The 15,527-nt window shown below is 50.1% G+C and overlaps 1 protein-coding gene across 3 annotated transcripts in view; it reads left to right on the top strand.

The window, feature by feature from the left end:
* The window catches only part of Gfra2 (GDNF family receptor alpha 2), an 87,856-nt gene that overhangs the window by 25,681 nt on the left and 46,648 nt on the right, over nt 1–15,527 (top strand). For all 3 annotated transcript variants that reach the window (XM_063234835.1, XM_063234837.1, XM_063234836.1), the window contains one exon: nt 10,184–10,538. In XM_063234835.1, the coding sequence (XP_063090905.1) occupies nt 10,184–10,538 (355 nt within the window). The remainder of the gene's footprint in view (nt 1–10,183; nt 10,539–15,527) is intronic.

Raw genomic sequence — 15,527 nt, 5'->3', positions numbered from 1 at the left:
TGGTGGAGATGGTGACTCTTCCTGGAGGGAGCGTGTGTAGCAGCTGACCATCCCATCCTGATTCTGAGCAGAGAGAAGGTGAGGTCAAACTCAGACTTTTTAGAACAATCCTCTCTCTAGACCCACCATGAAACCATGCAACTTATCTTCCAACAGTGCATCACCAGTGACCTAAGGACTTTCCACTAAAGTGGTTTTACCATGGCCAGTTAGTGCCATGCTGGTATTGCCTTTACCATATGGGCTATTGTATTATCGTGCTCAATCTTTAGATAGTCCGGATACAGGCAGGGTGGGTATTGTATCCCATTTCACAGATGAGGCAAAAGGAGTTCTATCACCTGTGTTTTTGCTTTGCTGGCCTGTGGGTCAGCTGCACCTCCCAAGTGCCTGCTGGGCTCCATTCCCCATTCCTCACTGTAACCAACGCCCGATTGACCTCAGGCAAGGTGACACTTCCCTTTGCTTACCTGACTCTAACTTTCCACTGTTTAGTGTAGGTAGACCCCTCCTCTGCAGGTGGGAGCCTTGCTGATTTTGTGCATCTGTCCACTAATCCTTGACCCCTGCTGGGACCCCAGTAAGTGCTGGTTGCATCTGGGGTTGATGACCCACCCCATCAAGAGAAGAGATGTGGAGGTGATGATCGGGGTGGCAGAGATCCTACATTGGGCCCCAGTGTGGGCAGCTCCCTGTCTCTCCTCCTGGGCCCTCCTTGTCTTCTTGTCTTCCCTGCAGCCCTGGTAGAGTTTCTTTATTCACATCTCATTGTTCATACTCCCCTAATTATGTGGAGTCAATCGACCATCAAGTTGATCCCCTTTTTTCCTTTTTGAAATTTTTGTCCTGGCTGGGGATTTGCCTCAGTGGCAGAAGTGCCTGCGTGGCAGGCGTGAGGTTGTGAGTTAGATCCTTGGTGCAAAAACAAAACAAAACAAAACAAAACAAAACAAAACAAAACAAAACAAAACAAAGCAAAACAAAAAAAAAAAAAGAAGAAAAGAAAAGAAATTTTTGTTTTGATCGCTGTTGAAACCAGCGACTCTTCACTTTTTTCCAGCTCAAGGGCTGCTCCTTCCCAGTCTCCAGCTCACATGGGGTCCTTGAGCTCTGTCCTGGCCCTGTTTCTTGTCTTCATTCTCACCCTCATCCTTGGTGCCCTCGTGGAGTTGTGCCTGCCAGTCGTGACAGGCAGTGCTGTCTGTGGTCTGTGCAGCTCCAGTCTCCTGTCCTGCCTCTCGCTGCCCCCATGTGCACATCCCAGAGGTCTCCCCCTGTGCCAAGTCCCAGCCCTGATGACCTGCTCATCCTGTCCCTTCTTCCCCTTCCCTAGAGAGATACCATCATCATCTACCTGATACCCAGCTCTCCTGCTTTCCCTCCTGCCACGCACACGTCAGCCAACCCTGTTGACATCATGCCTACGTTACACGTGGAATGGGCTCACTTTTTGCCCTCCCAGCAATTACCATCCCACCTGAGCCTCTACCTCCATCACCTGCTACTGGAGTGGCCGTCACTTACCACCTTTACCCACCTCTCCTGTCCCGATCCACATTCTCGGTCTTCATACATCAGCAGATGAACTCACGTGGATCCTCTCCTTCCTACTCTCCAAGTGTTTCTCACTTTAAGAGAAAAATCTAAAATTCTTACCCAGCTTGGCAAGGCATCCTGGGTCTCCCTGATTCTTCCTTTGGCTTGTTTCCCTCTGACTTTTGCCTCATTCAGAAAGTTCCAGCCTCTCTGTCTGTTCTTTTTTGGGAACACACATACCAAGCTCGCGCCAGTCTCAGGACCTTTACATGTGTTCTTCCTTTCCCCTGGGATTCTCTTACCTTGGATTCTCCCTGTATTTCATTCCTGCTTATTATCTTGTCTCAGCTCTCATAGCCCCTGTTAGGAGAGACCCTTTCTCTCATCCCCTGGTCTTTCTCTCTGAACTTCCTTATTTTCTTCTTCATCACACTGATTGATTCTTTACTTGTTAATTTTGTATGTTTATTGCCAGGTCTTCTTTCACTAGAATAAAAGCTCCTGGAGATCAGGGATTTCGTCTTTCATATTTACAGTGAGATTTTAAAGCCTAGCTTATGGTCAGTGCAGGAAAGTATTTGTGAGCTGCTGTAGTTCAATGGCTAACTGTGGGGCCATGTGTGCTGTTTGTGGAAAGGCATGCATGATCAGGAGCCTGTGTGTGTGTGTGTGTGTGTGTGAGGGTGGCTGTGTTTGCATGGGACCAGGGCAGTCTCCTTTGAGTCTGCCATTGTTTCTCTGTGGTCCCATGCCCTAGGAACCGAGTGGGAAGGGCACTGTCCCAAGTCTTCCAGCCCTTAGAGCCTTGCCCTGGTGTGACGGTGGATAGGCAGGAGAATCACAAAATGTGAGAGACCATATAGTTTAGAAACCACCATTTTTCATGTAAGAAATGAGATCCAGAGAGAGCCAGGAGTTACTTTGGTTCTCACAAAGCTGAGAGATGCAGACGGCAGGTTAGGATCCAGGTTTTCCAGCCCCACCTTTAGCAGCGGGGATGTGCAGCAGGCGTGGCCCAGGGTCCCAAGGTGGGCTTAGGGGGAGACAGTGCAGCTGCAGATTGGCTTCAGCAGCAAGTGCTCAGCTGTCTACGTCCTGGGTGGGCAAGAAACCAAGTTGAGACTGCCATGTCTCTGCCACCTTGAAGGTGCTAAGGAAGGCTGAGCCTCTTGTTTGCGTTCCTGCAGGGAGAGTCTTGTGTGTGACTGGGAAGTCTGCCTTGATGCGCTGGGGATGTGACCAGGTGTAGAGGGAGTGCTCTGGTGACGACAGAGGGCCACAGGCAGCTTCTGAGAGCGCGTTGGTGAATGGTGTGTGGGTGGGAGAGCTGATCCTCTCTGTCTCCGGGAGGTGGCTTCAGAAATATGGCGACCTTGTGAAATCCGGTTGTGTGTGCTTCATCCCCGGAACTCCTAACTGGGGGGGAGGGCTGGGTTGGGAGCTGTGAGCTGTGGGTGCACCAGGGTTTGGGCGCCTGTGCACTAGGTCTGTCGCCTCCCTCTGACTGTGTGTGCACCCCTGGAATGCACGATGGGCAGGGAAGGACTATTTTAATTTCAAGAGGATGGCCTTGTCAGTTAATGGAGATGTTATCAATGAGGTCAAATCTAGGTAGGTACTGGACAATTTAAAAAGAGAGTCAAAGAAATTTTAAAAAGTCATTTAAGAATCAGGGAATTTAAAGGAAAATCTAATTAAATATCTACAGTTAGTACTATTAACAGGGCTCGAATGTCATAGGTGGTTCTTGGGTGACTGATGTTTGGTAAACCCAGCTCTATATGACCATTGACTAGCTACACAGAAAGCATCAGTATGAAGGGGGCCACATACTTGCTGGCCACAGTGCCCCCCTGTTTGGGGATAGCCTTGTGCTATATATGGGCGTTTGGCTTCAGGCAGTGTCCCTGGGGAGTAGAGATGGGGCTCTGTGGCCTGGGGTACTAGTTGCAGCAGAGGCTGACACAAAGCCTCAGGTGATGGACTTGGCCTGTCCCTCTGCAGCAAGCTGGCCTGTCCCTTGCCTGGTCCTCAGAGTGGGGAGGGCAGGAGGGGATGAAGAAGCCAAGATGTGTCCCTAGCCACTCGGGCTGACAGGATGAGTTTACTGAGGTGTTGGAAAGTGCTGTGCGTTACCAAGTCCCACCACCCTCTCCCTGGGAAACTGTTCATCATTTCCTGCTTGGCCCAACTCTGCTCTTCACTGCAGGCCTGGGAGACCCACATGGGACCACGGTGCGAGAGTGTCTCAGGGACAGGCTGGGCCTGGTATGCATTTCCAGCTCCCAAGTCTCTGTCCGGTTCTGTGTGGTCTCCCAGCCTTCTACTGGGTGAGGATGGGAAGTGAGAGGAGCCTGGGTTTCTGGCATCCCCATCCCTGCTCATTTTATTCAGGGGCTGGGGCCTGAGCAGAGGCTGAGAACTGTGAGGGCTTCTCGGGCGTCCTGCTGCGTTGGGTTTGCAATCCCCACTGCTTCTTGCTCCCCAGTGGGGATTTGTCTTCCAGACTGGAGGGTGGTTGGAAAGGCAGGCTCTGCGCTGGCAGGGGAGTGTGGGCTGAGCTGGTACCATTACGGGGCCTGCATGTACCTGGCTGTGTGGAGGGACGGAAGCCTGAGTGGGCGGCCTGCTGGGAGGGGCCTGGCAGAGCAGAGCCTGGAGTGGCCGGGGTGTATGTGTGGCGGGGTGATTGTCTCTGTCCCATCATCTATCCCCATGTGGCAGGATCAGAGGGGACATCTTTCTGGTAACCAATTGCCTCTCCTTTTGCTGCATTTCCTGATTTCTTTCTTTCTTTCTTTTATTTTTTTTTTCGTTTTCTAGGAAATTTACCAAGTTTGGGCCCAGGGGTTTACATTTCCCACCCCCTTGCAAATGCTTTCACTATTTGAGCCCCAAATGGAAGCCACTGAGGCTATAATTACCCTGGCATTAGCTCAGGAGCACGCTGAGAGGAGCGGGAACAGAGCACCTGGGGGATCTCGGAGAGGCCACAGGCCTACATTAGCTGCTTTCCGCTTGCAGTTGTCACTTGCTCCTCCAGAGTCCCCTCCTTGTTCTCTCTCCCCCATCTCTGCCCCAGGTCACTGAGCCTGTCCCTCCTGCCAGCCAGCTGGCATCTGACAGGTGCGCCACGGATGGCTGGTCTGGGAGGACCCCTCCCATCGAGGCAGGGTCCTTGCAGTGGCCTTTGTGTGGACAGATGTCCTTGGTCCCTGCCTGGCCTGGCAGAATGCTTGATAGCAGCTCAGAGGGTTGCTCTGGAAACCAGATGCCCCAGCATGGCCGACAGGTCCCTTGCCTAACTTTCCAATGTCCCCTTTGTCATTCCCTGGCTGGGTCTGCTTTTCCAGGCACAATGAATGGATTCTGGATTTCAGCAGAGACAGCATCAAATTATGTGCTCTCTCCTCCAGCTCTGGGCAGGATGCTTTCCTGTCTGCACCTCAACGTCTGAGATGCACAACTTAGCATGCACATTGACACGGGCGGCTCTTCTGTCCCCTGCCGTATCACAGGTGGGATTATAGTCCCCTTGGCTAGGGAGGTGCCTGGCACATAGGTGAACTGATCAGGAAGACAAACCTTGATTGTTTTTCTTCCTTCATTTCTCCACCCACCCCCGCCTTTTCTTTGAGCAGTAGGGTTCACAGCTGAATTGAGTGAAGGTACAGAGAGTTCCTGTATCAACAGGAACTCTGCTCCTGCACCCCAGAGGTATGTATTTGTTACACTGAGGATCCTAGGTGGACACACCATTGCTACTTGGAGCCCGTAGCTGACACAGGAGTGTCTCTTGGTGTCATGTCTATGGATTTGGATATAGATTCAGTGACACCTAGCTAGCATCGTAGTATCAGCATAATCTCACTGCCCTAAAAAACCACTGTGTCTATTCACTCTTTCTTCCCCTGACTCCTAATAACCATTCATCTTTTTACTGTCTCTATCATTTTCCTTTTTCCAAAATGTCATGGAATGATATGTGTGGCTTCCTCCTAGGAGGTTCTTCTGTGTCTTTTTACAGCTCGCTAGCTCACTTCCTATTACTGCCGAATAATATTGCATTGCCCGGGTGCCTCCCTCCCCTAGGCTTTTACAACAAAGAGAGAGGGCGCTTCTTTGGCCTTGGTGGGGCTGCAGTTAGCTAGCACTGGTGTTGTGGTGAGTGGCTTGGTCTTCATCGATCATTCCCCGGGTTTCCCTTCGCAGCCCCTTCTGGGCTTGGCCCACATTAATACTTGATTACTAGTGGTCTTGCGTTGACCACTGTAGCCTGTCCGTGTCAGCTTTGCTTCCTTAATGATATTAGTAACTTTTTCGAGCACTTGTCATAAACCAGACACATTCTAAGTGCTTTTATTTTATTCACCAAATACTTACTCAGCATGTGTGTACTAAACATTTAGTACTTATGGACACAGTTGCTAGCAACTCACAAAGTGTAACTCCCTGCCTGCATGGAGTCTGTATTTGATAAGTCAGTGTGTACACCAGCAGGGGCATAGGAGCTGGGGGAAAAGTAGATGAGAGTAGGGGGCACATGGAGTGTGGAAGTTGTTAAGATGCACAGAGAGGCAGGAGGACTCACACGTAAGTAACACTGAAGCAAGGACCTGAGCAAACAGAGGAAAGTTGCTGGGCAGTCATGGGCTAGCGGAGAGCCTTTTAGACCAAGGGGCAGCAAGTGCAAAGGCCCTGAAGCTGGACACAGCTGGCCTGCTCCAATAAGATCCAGGAGGCCAGTATTGTGATGGAGGGAGCAGGGAAAGGAGTTGGAAATAACTAGAAGTATCACATGCAGCCTGGTGAGGTGGTGCATCCCTGTAATCGCAGCTACTTGTGAAGTTGAGGCGAGAGGATCCCAAGTTCGAGTTCAGCCTGGGCAACTCAATGAGGATCTGTCTGAAAATGAAAGAAATAAAAAAGGGCTGGGACTGTAGCTCAGGGACAGAGCACTTGGTTGGCTTGGTTGGCATACCTGAGCCACTGGATCAGTGCCTAAGGAAAAAGTTTAATATGCGTTAATGGAATCCTAAATATTTTAGTAATCACATTAAAAGTTACAAAGATATAACAGATAATCAGAGTAAAACAATTATTAGTGAAGTACCTATGTTTTCTTTTTTTTTCTTTTCTTTTCTTCTTTTGGTACCAGGGATTGAGCTCATGACCTCACACTTGCCAAGCAGGTGCTTAAGCCACTGAGCTAAGTCCCCAGCCCCTATGTTTTCAAAATCTGGTGTATTTACCAAATCTAGCCCGCACATTTGAATTACACTGGCCACACCTCCAGTTCAGTGGCCATGTGTGCTTAGCGGCTCCCATATTAGCACAGATACAGTCTTACAGGTTATGCCATAGCCTTTGAAGGAGATGGGGAGGCCAATGAATGGTCTGGGCCCAGGAACGGTATCTTTTTGCCTTCAGTTCTAGGAAATTCACTCCAGCTGCTGCAGTAAGACAGTATTATTGGGTGGGGGATAGGAGGATCAGGAAGGAGGTTTTGACCAGGCACAGAATGATGGCAGCTTGGACTAAAGTGGCAGTGGGCAGGAAGTGGTGAGTTCCAGGTGTGTTCTGAAAGCAGAACCTCCAGGTTTTCCTGATGGGTCGTGTGAATGAGAGAGGAGTGAAAGATGCACTGAGAACTTTGGCTTGAGCTACTGGAAGGATCCAGTTGTTTGCAGCAGGAAGAAGACTGTTGGGTGGAGGGCAGCCCTTGGGTTGTGGGCGTTTGGTTTTCAGGTAGAATCGTTAGGAGCTGGACAGGTGGGTCTGAGATTCAGGTGAGGGGTCTGGCTTAGGAAGGAGGTTGAAGGCCTCTGGCGAGCAGGTGCATAGAGAGGAAGACTGAGCCAGCAAGGCAGGCTGAGCAGGGGACGCTGGGAGCTGGGAGGGAGGCCCACAGAGGGTGGAAGGCAAGTGAGGAAGGGCTTCAGGCAGGAGGAAGTGGTGTCTGCACCCTGGGCTGCTCATGGACTGGGAAAGGTGAGGCTGGAGGAGTCCTGCTCCCTGAGGGTAGACGGGTAGAGGTGGGGCGGATGCCAGGCTGAAGTCCAAGACAGAATTGGGAAGAGAGCGGGAGATGGCTGGGACAGACAACTAGCTTCAGTGCTCCTGTTTCAAAAGGGAGCAGAGAAAAGGGGTGGTAGCTTAAGAAGGATGTATGATCTTGAGGTTATGAAACCCTATTTTCATTAAAGATGGGGATACAGTATCAATGGAGCGTTCTAGTAGGCAGGGTAAATTAATGATGCAGGGTAGAGTGAAAATAACGAGTAATATTATTCATGCTTACGCTGACCTTGTGCAAAGAAAGGCTCAATCACTTGCCCAGGGTCACAGGCCTAATCGGTAGCAGGGCCAGGAGTTGAAGGCTGATGGCTCAGTTCTTGAAGGCCCCATCCCGGTGACTCTGCCATTCTGCTTCTTGGTTTCCTACCTGGGGTGGTCATCTCTCACTGAGGGTGGCCTCCTGTTACAGTTCCATGCGCAGCGCGGCACCCAGGAGAGGGCTGCGCAGGAGGGAGGCTTAGAGCGCTAATGACCCAGCGACCAGAACACCAGGCACTGTACTCTGTGAGTGCTCTGTCACCAGGACCCAGCACAGGTGGGAAGCCGGGCCTCCACCAGCCTCGTTCCACCCCTTCCTCCAATGGCAGGGCCGTGCAGCCTTTGAGGGAGGGATGAAGTGTGGATGGAGAGGCTGATGGTCAGCTGAGGGGTCAGCTGCTGGCTCTCCCTGTGTACCTGGTGCTGGGTGACTGGGTTTCTACTCAGGTTTGCTGCCAGTTTGCTGAGTGACACTCAGGGCCTCCATTTCCTTATCTGTAAGGAGGCTGAGTTGGATGATTTCCCATTGGGCTCCCACCAGGGCATCTCAGGGGGGCACATGCATATGGGGTCCCTCTTCCAGGACAGAGGCAGGGGGTAGGTGGTCCCAGTGCCACGTGTCTCCTGAGACTCTTGGGGAGTAGCAGGTCCTACAGGAGCATAGAATTCCTGGGAGCAATGTTCGATGCCCAAGACATTCTGCTTCACGTGGTGGCAAAAACTTGAGGTCATGGCACAAAGACCAGCGTCCCAGCTCATCTGCCCTGTGGTTGGTCGTGTGCTCAGCCCATGTTTGCCCTAGGGAGACCTTTGACTTCAACTTGCAGACCTCCCAGCTCAGGGTTTCCTTTTTGCATGGCCGTAGCAGTCACCCCACTCTGGATGCAGGGGGTGGGCATTTGAAGTGTCTCGGGGCGGTTTCCATGGCCACGAGCCTGGGGGTGAGATGGAAGCATTGTTCACTGGTCTCACTCCGCATGCGGGTGGTGCCCGAGCCCTGTCTGTGCCTGGTGTGCTGCTTGTGGCCAGCAGTGTCATTTTCTGCATTTGGAAACAGAGCCGCACACAACCAGCTGCTTTGCCTACACTTGTGGTGAGTTCACGATGAGACTTTGGGTTTACGGTCACTGTCCTCGCCGCTCCTCACACGCGCTGCTCACCCCATGCCCGGCGCTGCCCCGAGAGTTTCTTCTTTTTTTTTTTTTTTGCAGTATGGAAGACTGAATCTAGGGCCTTTGCACTGAGCTTCATCCCCAGTCTTTTTTCTTTTTTTTAATATTTATTTATTTATTTATTTTAAGGAGAAGAAAACATTTCAAAACAAGATACTAGGAGGGTAACAATGTTTCATACATTGTGTATTGTTATCTTTAAATTACTCAGAATACAAGATACAGGCATTCAATTGTTCACACAATATTTATCGTTTTTGTTTTTGTTTTTGTTTTTTGGTACCGGGGATTGAACTCATGACCTTGTGCTTGCCAGGCAGGCACTTATGCTGCTGAGCTAAACTCTAGCCCTATTCACACAATATTTACACAAACCTTTGTTTTCAGTGAACTAAGAAATTAGTATATAACTATCTTTATATACATACATAGTTTTGCTTTTCCTTTCCTTCTTTTTTCCTTTCCCTCATCTTAGTTTCTGTTTTCTTTTGAACAGTTTCTTCCCATTTCACAACATCTGTTGTACATTTTGGATCTTATTTATTAACTCTTTCAGTTGCTTATACTAGTGAGATAATACAGTGTTCACATGTGTGGATCTGATTTATTTCAGTTATGAATATGGTCTGGAGTTACATCCTTTTACCTATAAAACTCCCCAGTTTATTCTTTTTTATGACTGAGTAGTGCTCCATCACATAAAAAGACCACATCTTTTTTATCCATTCCTCAGTTGATGGGCATTTGAGTTGTTTCCAAGATCTAGCTATTACAAATTGTGTTGCTATAAACATGAACATCCCCAGACTTTGAAACAATTTCCTTTTAAAAAATTTTGAGACAGTGTCTTGCTAAGTCACTAAGTTGTTGAGACTGGGCCCAAACTTGTGATCTTCCTGCCTCAGCCTCCCAGAGTTCTGGGATTCCAGGTGAGCAGCATCACACATTGACTCTTCCTAAGCTCTTTTGGAGCCTGCATACTAACTCTTTTAGACCTCGTTGGAGCCCTGGGGTTTAGGGCTTGGGAAGGGATCCCTGTCTCTCAGAGGAGGAAACCGAGCAAGGAGCAGGAATGTGGGAACTCTAACTCAGGCTCTGTGTCTACAGGACCCTCACCTGTGCTTCCCTCCTTCCTCCAGGGACAGGAGCAGACCCGGCTGTCAGTGTCAAGAGCAACCACTGCCTGGACGCGGCCAAGGCCTGCAACCTGAATGACAACTGCAAGAAGCTGCGCTCTTCCTACATCTCCATCTGCAACCGGGAGATCTCGTCCACCGAGCGCTGCAACCGCCGCAAGTGCCACAAGGCCTTGCGCCAGTTCTTTGACCGTGTGCCCAGCGAGTACACCTACCGCATGCTCTTCTGCTCCTGCCAAGACCAGGCCTGCGCCGAGCGCCGCCGGCAGACCATCCTGCCCAGCTGCTCCTACGAGGACAAGGAGAAGCCCAACTGTCTGGAGCTCCGCAGCCTGTGCCGGACGGATCACTTGTGCCGGTAAGAGCATGCAGCCTGGGGCCTTGGCTTCAGGGTGCTCATGGTGGGACTGGTGTTTCTTCTCCATGTTCACTGGAGAGTCCCACTGGATTATGACTCTGAGCCCCAAAGATGGTGTCAGTCAGGTGCAATCCATTTTTTCGATCATCCATCCATCCATTTACCCACCCACTTGTGAATCCATCCATCCATCCATCCACCATCCATCCACCCATCCATGTATCCACCATCATTTTCTGATCTGCTCATTCGTTGGACTCAGGTCTTTTTTCTGTCTACTCTGTGCCCAACCTCATGTGAGAGAAGCCAGTAAGCCATCCAAGAAGCTTATAATTTAAAAATCTTAGGCTCCTGGAGTCTTGAAAAAAATGACCTTCAGATGACTTGATTCCACTTCTAAAGGAAGCCCCAGCCTCATGACTTAGGAGAGGAAGTTGCTCTCATAGACTGAAGAGCAGCTTATTACAGACTGAGAGCTGAATAGGCTAGTGTTGGGGGGAATGAGTTCTGGAGCCTGATGATGTTAGGTTTGAATTCTAACCACCAGTTACTAGCTGTGTGACTTTGAGCCAGGTTTAAAGATTTGCTGGTCCTCCATCTCTTCACATATGGATTAGGAATAACAATACTCACATCACAGTTTATTTCAGTATTAGATTGCACATGTCTGCTGCTTAATGCAGAGCCTGACATACAGTAAGTGCTTACTAAATGTAGCCTAGTTATTGGGAAGTGGCATTTTTCCTGTTATAGTGAATTGAAGTTTGATTTCTTAAATGCATTTTTTCTATTATTAAGTATTTATCTTCCCCTCTTGCATGTAGCACTTGGGTCTAAGGTCCAGAAAAGCAGAGATGACCTCAATGCTCTCCAAGGAACATGCAGTTTAGTAGGGAAGCAAATAAAGACAGAAGTGGTCCCAATTCAGTAGGATGAAGCTGGGAGCTGCCAAGGGCATCTGCCTCAGTGTTGGGGTTCATGGAAGGAGGCTTGAGCAGAGCCTTGCGAAATGAGGAGAAGAAAGTCCAGGAAGAAGGCATCCAGAAAAGGGTGGGGGGGGGGAGAGAGAGAGAGTGAAAGAGAGAGAACTGCAGAGGGTAAACCATGATGAAGAGGCTGTTGGAGAAACAGGAACTGCCTAATAGTTGCAAGTGTTTAGAGATTGTCTGCTGTGTTTCAGGCATTGTTCTAAAAGCTTCATATCTTAATCTTGCAACAAGGTTACAAAGTCAGTTGCAAAGTCAGGTTTGTCAGTGGAGGGCATAGAGATAGTAACTTGCCTAAGGTCACATAATGCACACATTGCAGAGCTGGGAGTCACATGATACTCCTTCCTTGCCACTAGGGCGTGCTGCTTTGGACTAAGGCAGCTGTAGGGTTAGGAATTGGTTGTTTCAGAGGAGAGTGGTAAGTAGACATGGACGTGGCAGGACTGGGTGCCTGGCTCAGGTTCCCCGGAGGCAAGAACCCTTTCTATTTTACTTATTCCACACCTCATCCACGTGGCGCCTGGTGCTTGGTGAGCTCCCATAAGTAATACTTGAATAGATACGTAGATGGCATCTATATCTGCCATGCTTCCTTGTTGGGTAACTGTGGGGCGATGCAATAATTGGGTGAGGGTGGTGCTGGGAAAAACAGTGTTTGAGGAGTCTCTGGGGAAACCATTGCCATTCCCATGGCAACATCTGAGAGGCATCTGGATGAATGGGCCCCGGAGCTCAGTAATGAGGCTAGGTTTAGAATTCCTGGGCAACTTGCAGGTGATTAAAGCCACAGCAGCGGGTGATGTTGGGAGGTTTGGTGTAGATGCCTGCAGTTTTGGGCACCCTTGGAGTTCTGGTGGCAAATGAAGCTGCCGGCGTGGGTAGTGAGGGCCAAACTCTGCTGGAAACACAGGGGCGTGTGGAAGGGAAGGAAAAGGAGGTGCAGTCTGAGGCAGGGAGCTGAGGTGGTCAAAGGACAGTGGGGCAGAGAGTGGGCCCAGAAACCAGAAGAGAAGAGTTTTCATGGGGAGAGAGTGGCAAAGCCACAGAGTGGGTGTGTGCGCCTGTGGTGTTCAGAGCTGAGCACTGTGGGTCCACTGCTGACAGGAGGCAGAAGCAGAGGCATTGGCTACAAACTGCCTTTTTTCAGAAGGAAGCAGGGTAGGGGCCAGGGCCATAGGGGGATGTGGGTTAGGAGTGGCTTCTTTCTATCCTGGGAGAGGATAGTGTACACTCAAGGTCCAGTGCTCCTTTGTTTGGTTAGGGATAGGAGCACTGCTGGAGTTCAGGGAAGGGACTGAGTACTCTGGGAAAGCCCTGAGAAAATGCAGGCTTTTCTCTTTTGTCCTGATTTTAAAAAAAATACACTTTCTTCACAAATAGATTGAGGCAGTTTGAAATAAACCTGTGCTTACAGCAGTAGAAGGATTCTCAGGAAAACCCGAGAGTCCTAGAAAGGAAGAGCGAGCAAACACCTCTGCTGTGTCCTCCAGCAGTGCTAAGTGAGCTCTGGGCTTCCTGGTCCACGGGATCAAGAAGCCAGGCAGGCCACATAATCCTCGGAATATGACGGAAGGAGTATGCTAATTCTTAAATCCAGACATATTTTCTCCTTGGACTGAATGCTAAGATGAATTTGCCAGGCTGCACCATACACACTGGTGTGGAATAGCACCACTGAGGATCTGGGCCTTGAAGGAGCTGGGAAGGACCAGCTTGAGGGTGGTGCACATCTGTAATCAAAGCACTCTCTAAGGCTGGGGCAGCAGGATCGCAGTTTGAACCCACCCCAGGCAACTTAGCAAGACCCTGTCTCAAAATGAAAAAAAAAAAAAAAAAAAAAGGATGGGGTTGTAGCTCAGTGCAAAAACCCTACCTACATTCTATCTTCCATGCTGGGGGGAAGAAAAGAACCCAGACGACTTCAGGGGTCCTGGGATGGGGATGAGGGGTTGTGCCAGTCAAATGTCAGAAGTGACCTTCATGTAGAGGAGTGGCAGGAGCCCAGCATTTGCTTACTGGGATCATTTTGAGGAAGAGTGGGTGATGGAGTAGAGTATGGAGCTCTGCTGGGCTCCTGGCCTGTATGAAGTGCAAGAGTTTGGAGCAGGGAGAATTTGGTGGCTTGCTTGGTTTTTGTTTATTTTTTTGGAGATGGAGAACCCAGGAACACAAGCATAAATATCCACATTGTAAAACCAGAAAGGACAAGGTATTAGGAGGGTGGACAACGAGGAGCCCTGGTGGCTAAGAGTAGACAGTTTCCAAGAGGGACTGGGCCAAGGGAAGCCCCTTGCATTGGGAGTGTGGATTTCAACAGCAGCAACCCCAGGGCCACGGACAGTGCTGTGTCTAGATCATTGAATTAGGGAGCAGAAGGAAGTGTCCTTTAGGTACATTGCTTGTCACTCAGAGCCGAGGCTTGACGTGGGCTGGGAGATGAGGTGGGGACAGGGACTGACGTGTAGAGTGGTGGACGGGGGAGGGCTAACTGGCACTCCAAGTCAGAGCCATGCCTGTTGTTTCCTGAGTATCCCTGGATGAGCCACTTCACTCCCTGTGCCCTTCAGCCACACAAGAACATACCCAGGCTTGTGGATCTGAGTCTGTCCAGGTAGTTTTGTAGCCTGCCTTCTGCTGCTCCTGCCCCACCACTTGGGTTATGTTCCCAGAGACCTGTGCTCTTGGTGGAAGAGGAGAGGAACAAATGGCCACGGAGGTGCCCACTCTCAGGCCCAGCAGGTTACAGGTGGCTCAGGAGGGGGATGCAGAGGGTGGGAAGCTCAGCTTCGCTCTGCACTGTGCTCTTGAGGGGACACTGCTCTCCGGGTTCCTGCCCTCCAGGATGGGCACCAGTGCTGGGAATCTTGTGACCATGGAGAAGCCCTGTGCTGTGGTGACTGGAGAAGGAGCTGGAGATCTTCGCCACTTGGATACTTTAGTGAGTGAAGCTGCCTTGCTGGAGTCATGGAAGAGTGTCTCTTGGGTGATGATTTTTTAGAAACAAGGCCTCTGCCTATAGGCCTCTCTGAGAAAGTCCCTGTATGCCAGGGCTATAACGTTCAGTCCTGACTTCACCAGGTCCTGGTCACTCCTTCTGTTTTGGGAGGTGTCTACTTGTGCTAGATTTCTTGGTACCCTGTCCCTCCAACCCCGCATTAAAGCCAGTTCATTACATTGCTGTGAGGCACAGTTGGCAGCAGGCCTTGTGTGTCACTGATGTGGTGTGCACCTGTGTGATGTGTTACAGACTCTGCAGTGCTGTCTTAGTAAATGTCACTGCTGTAAAGGTTTGGAGGTTCTCCTTGATCTGGGAAGAAGCCTTGATTAAACAGGGTATCTGCTTGTTCAGAGTTATTGGAAGCATTTCTGAACACCTCCGCCACCAGCCCTTTGGACAGGGCCTGCAGGGACCTTCTGGAAGCTTCTTTTTCCCCACTGTTCCAACTGCCTGGGAAGTAGTGTCCCAGGGGATCAAGCTCTGTCTTCACCTCTCTTCACACCCCTCAGCTTCAGGGCCGTCAATTTAAACTGACCAGAGTTGTTGGAAAGACCAGGAGAAGCATTTCATTAAAAGGTTCTGATGTAGAGTCTGGAGCGCCTGGGGAACGTCAGGGAATGGATCCATGAAACTAGAGAATTTAGTGGGACTCTCTCCAGCTCTTTGTGGGCCATGATGTACATTTTTTAAAAAATGTAGCCTTTTAGTTTTTTCCCTCTCAACTTGCACTTATTGCAAGGATGCCCTCAGATATTGTGTGTGTGTGTGTGTGTGTGTGTGTGTGTGTGTGTGTGTGTGTGTGTGTTGTGCAGTGGTGGTTGTGGGCTGTGGGGCCGATGATTCTGTTCTGTAAGTCGTGTCCCTTCCGGGCTGTGTTTGAAGTGGCTGTTCGAGTTGTCCTGTTCTTCTCCGTCTGCCAGGAGGATATAAATAACTCCTTGCTGGCCCTGTGCCATCTGCGGGGCTGTAATTCAACCCCTGGGTGCTGAGGATGTGTATAAA

Source organism: Cavia porcellus, unplaced genomic scaffold (assembly GCF_034190915.1).
Source record: "Cavia porcellus strain 051 isolate PalLab524CR breed Dunkin Hartley unplaced genomic scaffold, mCavPor4.1 scaffold_24, whole genome shotgun sequence".
In the NCBI taxonomy this organism is placed as follows: Eukaryota; Metazoa; Chordata; class Mammalia; order Rodentia; family Caviidae; genus Cavia; species Cavia porcellus.
The sequence above is the reverse complement of the archived record's forward strand: the minus strand, read 5'-3'. Positions and strand labels throughout refer to the sequence as shown.